Raw genomic sequence first — 17,606 nt, 5'->3', positions numbered from 1 at the left:
TTCCCCCCCCCCCCCCCCTAAACTTTGACAATTATTCAAAGCTCTTGCTTAATCATTACCCAAGTTTCTATGTAAACTCTGAGAGACAAAACTCACCTGACTGAGGCCAGCATAGTCACATGGAACACTTCAGTAAACACTGGCAGGAGATGGCGTACATATTTGGGAGCAACCTCTGGGTCCCCTTTGATTTCAGTGGCCTCGCTCTTCTCACCCTCTGCTGCTTCCTCCTTCTTCACCTTCTCTGCAGTTTCCATAGGGGCAGGGGCTGAGGCTGAGGCCGGGGAAGAGGAGGCTGATGAGGTTGATGCACCCCCAGAGGCAGCCAGTGGGTGGTCTCTGTTCACAGGCACCATGTATTCACCTGAACAGGATTTTTTAATATGTTTAAGTAAACAGAAGCATCTCCACAAATTATATTTTAGAGGTGGGAACAAGGCAAGACAAACAGACAGAAACATATGATGGAGAGATAAGAAATAGGACCAACCACCTGCCCTGATGACAAAACAAAAGATTTTACTTCACATTTGCAATGGTCGAAGCCCAGCACTACATATTAATGTTAACAAAAACTTGACCCTTGCACCTTCTTGACAAGAACTTTATGGATAATTCACTTGTTCACAAGAGAAACATTCAGTTCTAATGATAGCATACTAATCATGTTGAGGAGTCATTTGTTAAAGGTCAATCTAATATAATCCATAATCTGATAATATCCATAGTCACAATGAGCAGACAAGAATATGAAACCACCTACCTGGTGACTGCAAGATAGCAATAACCTCACGGTGTCCTTCATCACCACGTTCCCTGGCTTTGTCAAGAGGTGTCTTCGCATCTTCATCTCTCAAGTCAGGATTAGCCCCATAGCGAAGCAGAGTCTGCAAATCAAAGATGTTTTTATAAGTACAATTAAAAGTATCCTGACTTGTGATATTCATCCATAATACCTCATAACACTTTCATTTCCAGAATTGTAAAATGAATGTGTATGTATTCACAACTGCAACATAAGGCCAAGAAACAGGCCGAGATTTTTTTTAAAACAATATAATTTTTAAAATGAATTGCACAGGGTATGGCATGCAGAAAGAGAATATAAAAACACCAGAAGTTAGTTTCAGTAAGAGTATTATGGCACTTGCAACACAATAAGGTCATACAAGTGCTGAAGATTAGAGGTGTTACAAGAGAGTAACAATCAAAGAAAAGAAGGAGGAGAGATAAAAGACGATAGATGTCTGATAGGAAACAAAGGGCAAACCACACAAGAGAACCCGTTAACCACACACAAAACACCAACCAGGCTGAGGCAGGAAAACTTATCCTGTTTAACTAAATTTCTGAGATGTATGGAACAGTAATTTTTTTTTATGACTGAGACAACAGACAAAATATGATACCCAAAGTTTAAAAATTCAACATACCTTCACAATCTGTGGTCGCCCAAAGCATGCAGCATAGTGCAGAGATGATGATCGTAAGCCTCTGTTTACATCAGCTCCTCGCTCACACAAAAACTCAACCTAATTGAAAAGATGAAAAGAATAGTTGAAATTCTAAGAAAAAGAAAACTCACTCACCTAATGCCCTTTGAGAAAATGAATTTTAATAGTAAAAGCATGACTTCAAACACATGACCAAAGCTGAAATAAAAATCTTTCATCATCAAAGTCCAATAAAAATGAACGCGAAAGGGACAGAATTATACTGAATCTATAGTACCTATTTCCTTTAAAACAATACAGTCAAAATGAAACAAAATTTCATTCTACCTTAATCCAAGACCACAAAACCCTCTGTACACTTATTTCACTGAACTTGTGACAAATCAAAACATATGAAACAAAAATATACCATTTCTTGAGTTCCAAAAGCAGATGCCCAGTTCAGCAAAGTCTGCCCGACATCATCCATGAAGTTTACTTCAAAGCCTGATTAAAATAAGGAGAACATTTTCAATTACGCAAATAATTCCGAGGGAAAAAAACTAGCAACAGATCAATAATTTGAAAAGTCAACAACACTCACTAAAAAAAGAAAAAACAAATAGGTTTAAGTTGAGACACAATCGTTGACCTTCGTAAAATAGCTTTTTATAAATTATCAAACAATAAAATGGGCGTGAAAGCAACATGCCTACAAATAAAAAAATGTTTATGAAGAAAAGCGATTTATTGTTAGACTGAATTTTAATGCTCTTGTACCAGAAAAAAGAAAGTTGCTTCCAGCAATATTTTTTTCATACCAGAAAAAATTAAAATTAAACAACAGAATCAATCAAATAACCATTATCATATGAACTTCAAAAGAAAACTGACTGCCCTTGTTCAACTCAACAAACCACCATCATCTGGTGATCTTCTTACCATTGTCAACAGCGTCGATCAAGGCGTCTGTGTCCTTACTGCGGATACAGTCAATCAGTTGTCTGTGTGATCTGTCACTAGAACTGTCTGTTCGTCGTAGCCCGTGTGGGCGGCTCGTAATTGTGGTCACGCCAGACTTGGGAAGAGCCTGTCTACCTTCAAACAGCAACACCAGGAGCAGATCCATGAACCGCATGGTGTCCAAACAGCAACTGTACGGAAACAGGAGAAAACAAAAAGGATGAAAGATTTGACCAAAAACCTTTGGATATTAGAATTAGAGGAAACAGCTGGATACACAAAAATAATGTAAAACTTTTCTCAAACCCACAGCAGCACTGATGTTACAATGTAAGGATAGTTAAATGTGAGGCAGTGTGGTGAAAAGAGGCGCTCGTCAAAATAACCAAATCGGAGAAACGCATTTTTCTACTGGTTCGGACGATTTTATTTAATTTTTACTTTTTGGCTTAACCTATTTCATATCCATATAAAAAGACATTGCCATGTGAATTTTACTGAAAAACATTGATTAAAGGCACATAATATGTCATTCTTCATTTTTCAAAGACTCTTTGACAATTTGAGTTACCAAACTTAGGTGGCCATTTTCTCGCTAACTTCACCACTGAAACGAAGGGACAATACTTTCTTCAATCGCAAATATATTGAGTTCTATCTAAGAAAAATGGATATTTATTTCATTGGAAGTGAGGCAAATAAATCAGCTTTTAGACCATAGCAATAACTCCACATGCCCAAAAATTGACGAGCGCCCGATTCCACCACGTCGTGACACAAATAAAAGTGTTCCCCTAATCACAAACAACCCTCTGTGTGTCTTTGTTTGCGTGCGCGCGCATGTGTGTGTGTGTGTGTGCATGTGTGTGCGTGCGTGCGAGTTATCATTATTTTTTTTAAATCCTGAAGCATCGCGTCAAGCACTCCTAGTCCAAGTGTCTATACCCCCACCCCTACCAATAAGTCCCGTAATACATGAACTTAAGTTGACCCCGTTAACGGACGGTCCCTGACACACAGAACTCACACAGCGATAAAATGTCACGTGACGCGAATGCGCTATTGAAACAATTTTACTAACGGGTCCGACTAACTACGCATTCACAAAAAACACTCCGATGAGCGACAGTCGTTCTACTTCTAGGATAACGACGGCGGCCGACCGACCAAATGTACCAACAAATCTCTTATCCCTCAAGTGTTTAAACTAAAGCTACGACAACGGCCGTATGTTAGTCTTGTCAGCGCAGTTACATGTAGTTGTGTAAGGGTTAGAAAGACTGTCGCTCGTCCGAGTGTTTGATGTGAACGCGCAGTTACCAGACCTCGGACAAGGCTTGTTTTGAAAGTAACAGCGGAACTACGAATATAATCGATTATTAAATGTCCCAAATTGTAACAGTTACCAGGCTATCATCAGAGAATTCTGGGAGCGGGACAAGATCACACACAACTGGGGGGCGAGTCAACTACTAAAAGCGGCATCGCTATTTCAAGAGATAGTGCTCCGAGTTCCTACTGACAAAAAGTTCGACGGGTGCTTCCCGTGATAAGAGAGAAGGCAGAGTAAGTTTTTAGAAAGATCCAGCACAACAGCAGACTGGGACAAAAAATCGGGATACACACGATCGAAATCGGGAAAATCGGGAGGATTGAGATTTGGGGCAAAAAACCGGGATATCCCGACTAAATCGGGATGAGTGGCAGGTCTGCAACAAGCAAGACCAAGCACTTACCGCTCATCCCCTCTTAGCCCGCTCTCAATAGCCTCGGGGAGACTGGCCCTCAGCAGGTCGTGTGTGATGCCAGGCGAGCCGCGACACAGAGTGGACAGCAGACTGATCACCGTGGACACGCTGGAGCTGCTCTTGCCGTCTGCGCCCACAGTGCTCTTGCCTGGGGTGGAGGTCGTGGACACATTGTGAGCCCCATCTCCGACCTTCTGGAGCCTCGACAGCAGGTCCTGTATCAGGCCGTGTCTGGCCAGGGGCGCTGGGTCTAAGGACCGTCTCGTGTAGCGGTCGGCAAGTGAAGCAAAGCAACGCAATGCACCATCTGCCACCTGAGTTCGATCAAAGTGAAACAAGCTCAGAACAAAATCAGAATAAGCCCTGACTATAAAGAACATACATTTTGTTGGGGGGGGGGGGGTGGTGTGTTCAACATCCATATAATCTTAAAATCATCAAGCATTCAATTTTTTTGAAATTACAAACTATCAGGTGATTTATTTTTTATCACTACCATACTAATATTTTTCTATAATTCACAAATCTATTTCAAGAAACAGCTCCTATCAAAATCCAGAACATTCATCCAAAGAATTGCACAACTATAAAATTATGATTCGTAACTTCAAAAAACTTCCACAACAACAATAAATAATCAAAATAGGACCTGCACACAACAGAGGCTTCATATTTCACAATACAACTGCACACAAAAAATGAGTCTGTCATCATATCACTTGTCATCTGTGACTGATTCTAATCAAACTATTACATCAGGGAGAAAGTATTTAGATATGTACAGATAACAAAAAAGAAAAGAAAAACAAAACCAAAAAACAACTTACGAAGGAATCATCATGGTCGAGCAATGTGGAGAGAGATTCTATGCAAGTTTCTAAAGCAGCATCCTGTGGCTCCATCTTGCCACAAAGTCTGGACACAACTGTCATGGATGAGTGCAGGGTATCCTTGTGTACCTGGACAAAGACATTTTTTGGTCAATACGGCCAAAACCTTTCCCTATACAAGTTTCTTAATAAGAGATAGTTTGTCTTAACCTGTAACTCATATTTAATTGAACATCAGAAAAAAAAAACTGCATCACACAAGACTTAGAAATGCAAAATACTTTTGGCTATATTTTTAAACACCTTAGCAGGACTGTGCCCACCATTTCAGAACTTCACGGTGACTGTAAAGATGGTTCCAGTAGGGAACGGGATAGAGGGTGCCCACGCCCCTCATGACTCATCGGAAAAGAGGAAGATAGGACTAACGATAACATTACTAAAATGCAATCCCACATCATCACTCATCACCACCATTTTATCTAAAATCATCAGCGCTCTTAGATCAACGACTTACATCTATAATCCTGGAATCTCTATCTGCTATTACAGTTACTTGTTATACTAAGTATGCACGTTATACACTATTGGACACTATCATACGCACTTTTTTCAAACAAATCAGATGGCGTTTATCTCATATAAATGGGCACGGGATTTTTAAAAAAGAGAGAAAAAAATTATAATTTTTAAAAAGGCTATATTTTTAAAAGAAGATTAAATATAACTTGCCTTTGAAAAATAGTAGCATTTATACAGCCCATATCCACGCTGTACAGCTTGTTCTATGCACTTACGACTATTATTACCCCTGCAGACCTACGACTATTATTACCCCAGCAGACCCTACAACACTCAGAAACATTCTCTGCTTCCCAGGAAGCATACATTGCCAGCTGCCGATTAAGCACCCCAACACTAACATACTGACAAGATCTTTCTGCTGTCTATAGCCGGATACCCAATCCCACCTGAGTGAAGTGAGGAAAAACTCATGCAAACTGCCTTTCTCAAGGAGACGCCAGGCCCCGGACGGGATTCAAAGTCAGAACCTCATAGTTCAGTCTGAGAGCCTAACCACTAGACCACAGACACCACAACTCTGGCTTCTAATTTAAAATTTATCCCATCTGTTATCATGAAAACCATCTTAAAGAATCATATTCACTTTAGCCTGTCCCAAAGAAGTACAACCACTGTAAACATTTATTACCTGTGAGCCATGTTCTCGTATGAAGGTGAGAACACAGTTGAGACCTCCAGCTTCAAAAACAGCTCCAGATTCCCTTGTGCAAATCAGCTCAAGAACCTGTTTCCATGTATAAAAAAAATTGTAGCTCGAGATGAGCTTGCAGCACCACAGCAACAATGTGACTAATCATTCAAATCAAAATTATTGCATCTTTATCCTATTACTACTTTAAACTCACTGAAGACCACTGTTTTTCAAAAACAATAAATATTACCCCATAAAAAACTATCAAAGCAATTCCTTTTTTTAAAGTTCATGATGCAAAATATTTCATAAAGGAGGCGAGAGGCTAGTTTAACTACAGCATATATATGCCCAATTACCCCTGCAAAAAGGAATTTTGGCAAAGAAACTGAGGAGCTTAGAAAAGACAGGCTCATTCCCCAAATGAACAAATTACCTTTATGCACTGTTCAGCAAGATCTTTGCTTGTGCGAGAAGACATCTCTGCAACAACCAGACGGTTGCACAGGGCCTTTATGGCACCCTCAACAGCCACAATTCTCCTGGTGCACTCAGCCGAGACATCCAGGTAGTAGGTTATAGCACGAGCTGTCACTTCTAGGACATTATCTGGAGCACATTCATCGAGGAAAATTCGGCACAAAGCAGGCAGAAACGTCCGAGGAGGACAACTGGGAAGGATGAAAAGAAGAGAAAACATAATTAGTCTTAAGCATAACAATATAAAAAACTTTTTAGCTGAAAAAACAACAAAAAGAAACGATCACACCCCCTCCATCTACTGGAAAATGACATATCTTGTGCTTTTTATAAATGTTTTCCAGTAAATTTCACATGGGAATGTGTTTTTATCTATATATATAAAAGCGGACTTGGGAGGCTTTGTGCACAAACTCCTCCCTTATTATCTAACCGACATCTTTGAAACTTTGCAGGCATCCACAGCATCCATGAGGCTAGGACCTAACTTTAAAGAATCCACACAAACTGCTTTCCCCGATTTTTCCAAAATGCTTTGTTTCGTCCACACAGAATTTTGGGAAAGTCCAAGACGCCATTGTAAACAAGTGAGGTTTCCGTTCACTATCCGTGCGCACTGTTTCCACACCTTTGAAATTTTGGAGTGTACGTAAAACCACGAAAGCGGAATAGAGAATCAATCTATACATCTATTATATATTTGGCAACTTGGAAACATGTGTGTCACTTTTCTCTCAAGATTTATTGCTCCATTCCAGTAGAGTGTAAATGTAGTAGGCCAATGACTTTCAGTTGATGTTAATGCACCGATCATTCCTTTCATCGAAAGGGGGCCAGCTAGTATGACATAACAGAGGTTAAGCCAAAAAATAAACATCTGACAAGAATGTCCAAATTGGCGGGAAAATGTGTTTCTCCGATTTCATTATTTTGACGAGCGCCTGATTTCACCTCGTTGCCACACATATGATTAAAGGTTTTATTAAACTACAAGTACACAACATAGCCTGGAAAGCTACTAGAATCTCTTCCCACCCTCCCCCTTGGTGAATTTTGAGTGGAAGTTTAGAGAGAGCCTACAGAATTCCAAAGCACACCCTGTTGTAATGCCGCAGCCACATGACGGGATCCCATCAGCTCCTGGTACTGGGGGCAGGATCTTGGTTTGCTCTGCTACTCAGCATTGCACAGTATACTTAAGTAGAGGAGGATACTCACTTTTAAAAACCAGGATTTTGATTGGGTTTTAGATTTGGGAACTCCTACTGAATTTGGTACTGACACTGAGATTTACTGCTACAGTCATTTCCAATAAATCTGTCCACCACTACTGCATTCCCAGATAATTTTCCAGAGCTGCAAGTACAAGGAATACAGGGAAAAAAGTTATTGAAAGCTGGAAAAAAAACCCACCTATTCAACCTATCAGTCCAATAGTGCACGTCAAGAGTCTAGATTTGATGATGATAGAATTTATTTCCTTTATAGCTTCTTATTCTTTTAAAATTTGGCTATCCATGTGCTTATAATTGCCCAAAACTGAGCATAAATAGAGAAAACCAAATATAATTACCCCAATTCTAAGTGAGAAAAACCCAGCAAAGTCAATGTGCAGAGCTCCCAAAAATATTAATATATGTTGAACTTTTTAAAAAAAAGAAAGAAAGCACTAATCAAAATATAGACAATTAATGACCAGCAGAGATGGAAAACTATCAACAGGCTTACCATTATATGGAGAGACAGATGACACACATTGACCCTAAGACAAATCTGGGCACAGTACTGAGTACAGAGTGCCACAGAATTCTGAAACCTGAGTAGCTATCAGTTAAGTTGGCGATAGTAGGGTGGCCCAAATTGTAGTCCATTATGCACACACATGACCCTTGAAACAAGATGCTTAAGACTTCTATTTTCATACAGTCGAACCTGCCCTGACGGCCACCTCTATAATAAGACGGCCACTTTCCATTTCCCCCCTTGCGTTTTCTCTATGTGTACAACGGATACCTGTCCAAAGCGGCCGCAGCCACCATATTTTAACACACAACCCCTATCATACTAAGCGATAGCACCTGTCTTAGACGGCCACCTTAGTGACTCCGTTACGTTTTGTCATAAATTGTGCATTGGCCCCTGGCGTTGTGGGCGAGCCGTCATAATCCAATCACTTGTCGTTGTTGTCAGGTAGTCCCTCCAACCGATCATGTCGCATAGGCCATTCCCACTGTTGACCAATAGGTATTTTCAGCTGCTGGTGAGGTAAGCGTGTGATCCCTCATAACCCATAAGCCCCGCCCAGAACTCATACACAAATCTTAAGTGAGATAAGTGGTCACTGTTTACCCAGTCTGTAACAAAGTAACAATGGATGTCAACATGAAGTTGCGACAGAAGAGTCGCTCGTTCTCCGAGTGGTGGCGACCCACGTGTTTGTTTTAACATGGCACTCGGTCTTCCTCGTTTGATACATTGTGATTTATTGTTACCCTTGCACAAAATCAGCAACAAAATAAAAATAACAAACAAAATACAAACTAACAACAACATCAACAATGCGGCTACTTAAGATTGGGACTTCAGATGGGAATGGTTTCTTTTCTTCATCTTGATCAGTCTTGCCTAAGATGGCCACCTGTCTTATACGGCCACTTTTCTCCTTGACAATGGGTGGCTGTCTTACACAGGTTTGACTATCATATAAAAGCGAGCACATGATATTTGCCACTTTCATTCCTTCATTTTGTTCATTTAAATGCAGTCTGCCAGGAAACATGGTCACAGAACCTGTGCTTTCTTCGTTGAGAAAAAAGATGAATTCAATCTACACTTTTTGATTTCAACAATACAACTTTCCATCTCTTCAGCAATTCAACAGTTATCATGCATGTCTGCTTCTCTGACTTACTATGGGTGACAACCTCTTTTACAACATATATATACAGGTTGTTTTTTTTCTTTTCTAAATTCTTATTAGGGTAGGACTGTTTAGAAGGGAAGAATTCCACACCGAGCGACCATTATAATGAAATAGATAGAACAGAGGGTTAGGGTTAGAGGTCAGGGTTGAGGCTAGAGTTAGGGCGGTAGGGTTTGGGCTTGGGTTAGGGGTATGGTCAGGGTTAGGAGTATGGTCAGTGTTAGGAGTATGGTCAGGGTTAGGGTTTGGTTTTCTTTATTGTGTTTGTTGGGGTGGTCGCTCGTAACAGAAGTCCTTCCGTTTTGAAAAAGTAACAAAAAATATATGAGGAGTTCTCAAGCATGCATCAGACACCTCCCATTCTGTTCCCTTACACATCACTTTTTGTTTGTCTCAGAGCTTCTCCTCCTGACACTTTTTCATTATCTAATAAAATTGACACCCACCACCCCCTTTCTCTCTCAAGTTCCTCTCGTCATCCAGCCCTTTTAATTATAATTACAAGCATTTTCTCCTTCTCCCTGATTTTCTTTCCCACACTACAATCTTTCCACTTCAGCTACAACAGTATACAAAATGTTTTATTAGATTAAATTAACTGACTGACTTTATGAAATATAAGATTTTAAAAGTCATTATAATTTTTTTAAGTAAGACAAGTTACACTGCATAGAAAATACTAGGCCAGTCACAACACCTACACATATGACATTGAAATGCAAACATAGTTTATCATAGATGATAGGCTGCCAACAGCTTGCTTTCTGAAAACAATTGTCACTATTCCCGGGCATAAATTCATTTTATTTTTCAACCCTGCCTCAGCGTGTGAAATCAAGTGACTGTGACTCAGTATTACTACTATTAGCCTTGCTATTTTGGCAAAGCAGAATTTGTTTGAACTTCGTTTCCCAAAACCTCTTTAAAAGTACTCTTAGAGATTTAGCCATGACATGTACTTGATTCTAATTTAACTAGAGCCGGGTCGGCTTATCCGGCCACCCCATTCGAACTCCTTGTTTGGTACACAGTGGCTTCCGTGGGCATGTCTCCATACCTCCCGTATAAGAAAATATTTTGTTTTATTGCATTTGCAATCGTTTTTAAGTTCTTCCAGTGACCTTTCCGCCTTGGCTTCATTTTGGGGTCAATTTTGTTCTTCAGTAAGAGAAAACGTAATCCATTCCATCTGGTTGGCTGAGCTTCTCTGCTTCATCCAATCAAAGTTAAGGTCTGTTTTTAGCTATAACAGACTTCATACATGTGTCTATTTTCGTTTTCCCTTAACTTACAGCTATTCTACAGTTGATTATAACTGGTGGAGGGGAGGCCGAATCTGCCGAAAAAAATCTGATGTTTCGACGGATCCGGCATAGAACAAAAATATCAAACTCATATCAATATCATATGCAAAAAATTAATTAAATTACGGTGCTCCTAGCCTGTTATAAGTTGGCATGCTTCAGGGCCTACTAATCTGTTCTTTTATTCATCATTTACATTAAGTAGCTTTTTTGGGTTGCTCTTTGGAACCATTCTTTTTACATTTAATTCAGCTGTCAGCCTAAAAACTTTTTTGGGGTTGCTCTTTGGAACTGTTCTTTTTACATTTAATTCAGCTGTTAGTGTTTCTATTTGCAAATAAATGTTTATTATAAGTTTAAAAGTAATTGGTTAGTTACCATTCTGTTACTGTGGTGATGAGATTTTACCACATTTGTCAAAACTGGCCGGACCTGCCGATGGGGGACCCGTGACCAGCTGGCACCGTCTCAGACAGCTGGGTGGCCCGTCAACACATGAAGGGATTATTGAGTCGAAATACCTCGTAACAAAACCTGATCCAACTTTTTGATTAGATATAATGTTGACCCGGATGTTAGAGAACACAAACATAGCAGGAGGCGAAGCAAAATCAAAAGGAATAGGCGGACAAGTCTATAAGCTTAGGGGGCCGTTCTAGATCTAATTTTTATGCTAATGATGAAATAAAAACAAAGGAAGTAGCTATCCTCACCCGGGGTGAGAATAAAAATACGATCGACCTCTCACCCCCGGTGAGACTTGCCACCGTTGGCTATTCTCACCCGGTGTGAAACAAGACCTGTTTTTCCTAATTTCGGAATACTTTCTATCAGTGTGGATGATCAAATGGATAAAAGCAAAGAAAAAATTATGTTATAGCACAAAAGTAAGCTAATTTGATCGTCTACAAAGATGCTTTGGCTATTTCACTTTTCGAATCGAGCCGAACTACGCGGGTCGCCATTTTGTTTTGCCCGGAAGTTCTCGCAAGATCCACTCCTCCCTTCTTCTCTCTCTCTTTCTGAATACTGTCTATCACTGTGGACGATAAAATTGACCAAAACAAAGTTTAAAAATTATGTTAAAACACAAAAGTAAATTAATTTGGCTGTCTACAAAAATGCTACGGCTATTTAACTTTTTGAATCGAGCCGAACTACGCGGGTCGCCATTTTGTTTTGCCCGGAAGTTCTCACGTTACTCCTCTCTTTCTCTCTTTCTCTCCACTGCGCACAGACAAAATTGTACACTTTTAGACTAACAGTAGTAATGGAACGTTTGTTCACGGCACAGAATTCTACAATTTTTCTGTTATCACAGTGTAGAATTCTGTGGTTCAGGGTTAACGCAAAATTGGTTGGCCTAGATCTAGGCTATAACGGTGAACGCACACCGGGTGAGAATAGCCAAAAGACTCGCCTGCGCTATTTTCACCCGGGGCAAGAATAGAGGTGGCCAAAAAACACACAAAAGAGTACAATTCTTGACCCATCCCTGAGTTTGAATAAAAAAAACTTTCAAGTATACTGTAAACTGATTAACTGTAAGTAGATCTAGATATCTAGATCTAGATTTAGTGTAAGTTAACAGGAAGTATATTCTCAAAATGGGACAGTTCATCATCAAATCAAGATGAGTTGAAAAGCGAATGAGCCAACCAAAATTCTTCTAGTTCGGGAGTCTAAAAGATTCTAGGCAATTTACTAAAAATAAAATGAATTTAAATTACGCAGTGTGGCTATTTTTACGGCAGGCCGTAAAGATAGCCTCCCGCGCTATTTTTACAGCGAGCCGTAAAGATAGCCTCCCGGGCTATTTTTACGGCGGTCACAAACTGATGACGTAGAACACGTTTTTCAGTCTTATAAATTCCGTCTTGGCTTGTAGGCCTAGTAGGCTACTACCTTATTTGTTATTTTATACATGTAATACCTTTTACTAAATGACTAAACTATTGTAACATACTTTGAGCTGGTTAAAACCGAGAGTAAGGCACTATAATTAAATGTCCTCTATTATTAGTATTATCATAATTATAGTCTTTATTCTGGACTTAAACAATTCAATGTTTTTATGTTCTTTACTTGGACCTCTGCTTGGACCTTGTTTTTGTAGGATTCTTTCAAATAATAAAATAGATCGCATTTTTTAAGTTTTTGTGTTTTGTTTTCTGATGTGCTCATATTATTACTGTCCATTTTTACGGGGAACAGCTCACCCCAAGGGTGATTCTTTTTCCGATTCATATTTTAGAGAAAAAAATTATACGGGCATAAGAAATAATGAAGAAAGTAAATTTTGATAAGTCCGAAAATATGAAAGTTGCCATGGAATGGAAACAGCACCAACATGCAAAACAAACAATAATTTTTAAAAAACAAAGGCTTCTTACTCTCTAACAAAATTGCATGAAAATTGGTGGAATGGTAGAGATACAGATACTATGGTTAATCGTACTGAGCAAAATTTTGATATTTGAATATAAAAAAAAATATATATGTGTGTTCCTGTACCCTGAAATTGCATCACAATAATTAATAAATTAATCATTGTGAACAAAAATAAAAATATTTTACGCCTCTATAAAAAATCTGCTCAGTGCAAAGGAAGGAGGAACATTTTAAAGGCATTCCCAAGGCGAAAAGAGTTAACTCCAAAATGGCCACTCTTCTTGTGGGTGTGGTACATGTAGTGATGTCGGTGAATGAGATGATGATGCTGGCAGTGGCAGTGATGATGGTAATAATAATGACGAGGAGGTGGTGATGATGGTGATGATAAAGAGAGGGTGAATGATTATTGTGGGGAGAAGAAGGAAGAGGTGGTAGTGGAGGAAGGGAGAAGGAAGATGAAGAAGAGAATAGAATGATGGTGAAGAGGAAGAAATGGAAAACCTATGGGGCAGTTCAAATACAATCTTACACTTTTGGGGACTTTTCTAAAACACAAAACACAAATACCACTTTTCTCACATTTGCCTCCAACCCCCACCCACACCAATTTAATATTAGTACTTTTTCCGACCTTCAACTTCCATTATTATTTCAAAGATACCGGCCTGTACTATACGTGGCTTTTTTTAACCAGCTTTTAAAAAAAAATCATTTCAGTTAATACAATTTAATCAAACCATATGAACTAGAAAGAACGCATATGTGGACGACATTGAGACTCTTGTCAATGCAATAGGTACGTGCCTTAAATAAAAGACATCAAGACATTAAAAGATCAACAAAACAGTTGCAAAGTTACAAAGAAACATTAAGAAATTAGATATCCACTTACAGAATTTTCATCATAATTTCTAAATTATTTGTAACCCCCCCCCCCCTCTTAACCCCCCCCCCCCCCAAAAAAAAAAAGCAACGGGGATCTGCAGTGATCATGCAGATCTGGGTCTTGTTACTGGCATTTATCCACTTTTTCTTTTACCTTTTCTTCCCAGTCATGAGCAAAACGTTCATCTCACAGAAGTGTCATATTTGGTTAACCTCCCCACCCAATCTTACACTTTTCTTACAGAAGCCAAAGACACCCTTTCCTCTCTGAGGTGTAAGTTTATATTTTGAACGGCCCCTATAGGCCTAGATCTAATACACTGAGGCATGTCGCGTACATGAGAGGCGGAGTAGGGTCGCTTTTCGAGGATCGCCGTAAAAATAGCCTGGGACTCACTGGGAGGCTATCTTTACCGCACGCCGTAAAAATAGCATGTGGGAGGCTATCTTTACGGCTCGCCATAAAAATAGCCACTGCGTTTAAATTAACTTAGTTTAGTCTTAACCCTGGAAGCGCGCAGGCCCTATATAAAGGGCCCTATATATAAGGCTGACCTACTTCGACCGGGAAGCGCACAGGCCCTATATAAAGGGCATAGACGCTGACCCTTTTCAATGGAAAATTCCAGTGTTCCTTATATGGAAAATGACGTAGTCAATTACAGGCCAAAGTTATAAATAGTGACCAATGACTTTGCAAGTTCTCTCGACCTCGTAAAGCGTCTCTTGGCCGAGATATCGATCGATAAAGTGACACGGTCCCGCTGAGCGACTACACGCTATGTGTTATCACTTGTTTCGCCGTGCTGATGTATTAATTGTTGAGTTTATCGCGTTCTCGGCTTTGTTTGTATTTATTTGATCGCTGATCATTTTTAAATGGCTCATTCTATCAGCTTAAAGAAAATATATGCTTTTATATGCTTTTTATCATCCGTTGAGCCGTAAATGGTCATTTTTCAGTAGCAGGTATACATTTCGGGTATTTCAGCTGTTTCCCCCCCGCCAAACCCCCATGTTTACAACTGATCGGCCGTGGCGGCGGGGCATTTTTGGCGGGTTACTTCCGGTGAAACGCTGAGCGCTTCTAGGGTTAAGACATGATCTTGATTTGAAATATTCTCATAAAATGAAAGGCCACCTCTATTCTCACCCGGGATGAGAATAGTGCAGGCGAGTCTTTTGGCTATTCTCACCCGGTGCGCGTTCACCGTTATAGCCTAGATCTAGGCCAACAAATTTTGCATCCACCCTAAACCACAGAATTCTACACTGTGATAACAGAAAAATTTTAGAATTCTGTGCCGTGAACAAACGTTCCATTACAACTGTAGCCTACTAAAAGCGTACAATTTTTGTCTGTGGGCAGTGGAGAGAGAGAAAGAGAGAGAGAGGAGTAGCGCGAGAACTTCCGGTCAAAACAAAATGGTGACCCGCGTAGTTCGGCTCGATTCGAAAAGTTAAATAGCCGTAGCATCTTTTTTGTAGACAACCAAATTAATTTACTTTTGTGGTTTAACATCATTTTTTAACTTTGTTTTGGTCAATTTGATCGTCCACACCGATAGACAGTATTCAGAAAGAGACAGAGAGAGAGAGAGGGGGGAGGAGTAGATCTTGCGAGAACTTCCGGGCAAAACAAAATGGCGACCCGCGTAGTTCGGCTCGATTCGAAAAGTGAAATAGCCATAGCATCTTTGAAGACGATCAAATTAGCTTACTTTTGTGCTATAACGTAATTTTTTCTTGGCTTTTATCAATTTGATCATCCACACTGATAGACAGTTTTCCAAAATGAGGAAAAGCAGGTCTTGTTTCGCACCAGGTGAGAATAGCTTACGCTGGCAAGTCTCACCCGGGGTGAGAGGTAGATCGTTTTTCTATTCTCACCCCGGATGAGAATAGCCACTTCCAAAATGAAAACAAAACAACACAAGTTAAATGAACAGTTCAAGTTCAACAAGTAGAATAATAGTAAAGAAGCCACTAGATATCTAGATCTAGATCTAGATCTAGACCTAGATTCTATATTTAAAAATGTTTACCTCTCAAAACATCTGTCAACATTGTCCGACATCAATAGCAGCATACAAAGCTGCTCCAAGGCAATGAGCTGCATGTCTCTCTCTTCTCCTTGTCCCATTTGAAGCCACTCTAAGAGTGTCTCTGGATCAACGTCTGCCATCTTTAGAATTTGTGCCTCGAGTCTTGGGTCAACTCTTGCTAATTGTGGCAAATGAATTTCATCAAAAAAAGATGATTCTGGAAAAATGATTCATCCAAAAGCAATACACTGTGAATAGACCAGGCTAGGCATCCAGCGCACGTACGTTATCCGTTATTGCCGTTTAAAAAAAGTCCAAAAGACAATGCTTCGTCGACTTCAGATGGTCCAACACGAAAGTTCACCAATAACAACAGCCAATAGAGTAAGCCCTACCTCTCGAGTTCAGCACCTGAAAGAGAAGTAGGCTGAACAACAAAGAGAATGTTATTATTCCAGGTTTCGTCTTTTTATCTTTTTACACCAACAGTTGCTCCACAAAATTTTGTCTAACTGTCCATCAGTGGAGTCTGCCGCCTCCCCAACAACTGCGTTATCCTTTGGACTCACATCGTAGTTTGATATAATTCAATGTCAATGTTTTGTGGTCTGATAGGCACTCATTACTACGTTTCTGTTTGTCATTCTTTTCCCAGCTGCTAGGCCTCGTTTTCGGAAAGACGCTCACATCCGGTGCAAAGGGACAGAACAATTGAGCACAATTGAGCCTAGGGGAGACCATTCTGATATTTTTAATTTATCCACTCACTACTCACTACACTACTCACACTCACACAGGCTCACAGATTATGTGCACAAAATTTCCTTACTAGATCTACCTGTGGCTGGGGGGTAGCAAAATAATTATAACAAACAAAATTGAACGATTAAATAGATTAAGATTGTATCTCTGCAATCCTAATCACACTTTCTGGCGGTTCCCAAACCCATGAACACCCTTCGTTTATACTTTTGTTTTAGTATTATATGTTTTACGGCACTTCAATCCAAATAGGTCATACATGTATTATAATAGGTGCCCAATTTTAGAGATGTGATACGAGAGAGTAACAAACAAGCAAACAAACAAAAAGGAGGGAAAGACAAAGACGATAGATGTTTCACTGGAAAGAAAGAGCAAACCACAAAAGAGCACCAGCCAACTACATGTATCAACCAAATGTCTTAGTCACCATGAGCAGGCCTACACGAAACTCAAGTAGTAGTCTTATTATTGCCATTGACAACAATTCCACCGTTCGCTTAGAGTTTGCGGCATTGGTGTATTCACATGCACAACATAATTGGAAGTTCAACGTGTGTGGGATCTGGGAAGAAAGTTCCTGTCTTCAATGGACGAAGACTACATTCAGTTTGGGGGGGGGG

At 39.8% G+C, this 17,606-nt stretch overlaps 1 protein-coding gene across 5 annotated transcripts in view; it reads right to left on the bottom strand.

Moving 5' to 3' along the window:
* Window positions 1-16,907, bottom strand: part of LOC101862393 (E3 ubiquitin-protein ligase HECTD1) — a 56,412-nt gene extending 39,505 nt beyond the window's left edge. For 3 of the 5 annotated variants that reach the window (XM_013087501.2, XM_013087492.2, XM_013087499.2), the window contains exons 1-10: window positions 16,222-16,361; window positions 6,627-6,861; window positions 6,188-6,283; window positions 4,972-5,103; window positions 4,133-4,458; window positions 2,376-2,587; window positions 1,864-1,940; window positions 1,434-1,532; window positions 764-887; window positions 97-364 (exon numbers count right to left, since the gene is read on the bottom strand). In XM_013087501.2, coding sequence (XP_012942955.1) covers window positions 97-364; window positions 764-887; window positions 1,434-1,532; window positions 1,864-1,940; window positions 2,376-2,587; window positions 4,133-4,458; window positions 4,972-5,103; window positions 6,188-6,283; window positions 6,627-6,861; window positions 16,222-16,361 — 1,709 coding nt within the window. Of the gene's footprint in view, window positions 1-96; window positions 365-763; window positions 888-1,433; window positions 1,533-1,863; window positions 1,941-2,375; window positions 2,588-4,132; window positions 4,459-4,971; window positions 5,104-6,187; window positions 6,284-6,626; window positions 6,862-16,221 lie in introns of all 5 variants that reach the window. The other 2 variants (XM_005090731.3, XM_013087518.2) reach the window with 1 other exon arrangement.
* Between the last annotated feature and the right edge of the window lie 699 nt (window positions 16,908-17,606).

Source organism: Aplysia californica, unplaced genomic scaffold, assembly GCF_000002075.1.
Source record: "Aplysia californica isolate F4 #8 unplaced genomic scaffold, AplCal3.0 scaffold00021, whole genome shotgun sequence".
In the NCBI taxonomy this organism is placed as follows: domain Eukaryota; kingdom Metazoa; phylum Mollusca; class Gastropoda; order Aplysiida; family Aplysiidae; genus Aplysia; species Aplysia californica.
The sequence above is the reverse complement of the archived record's forward strand: the minus strand, read 5'-3'. Positions and strand labels throughout refer to the sequence as shown.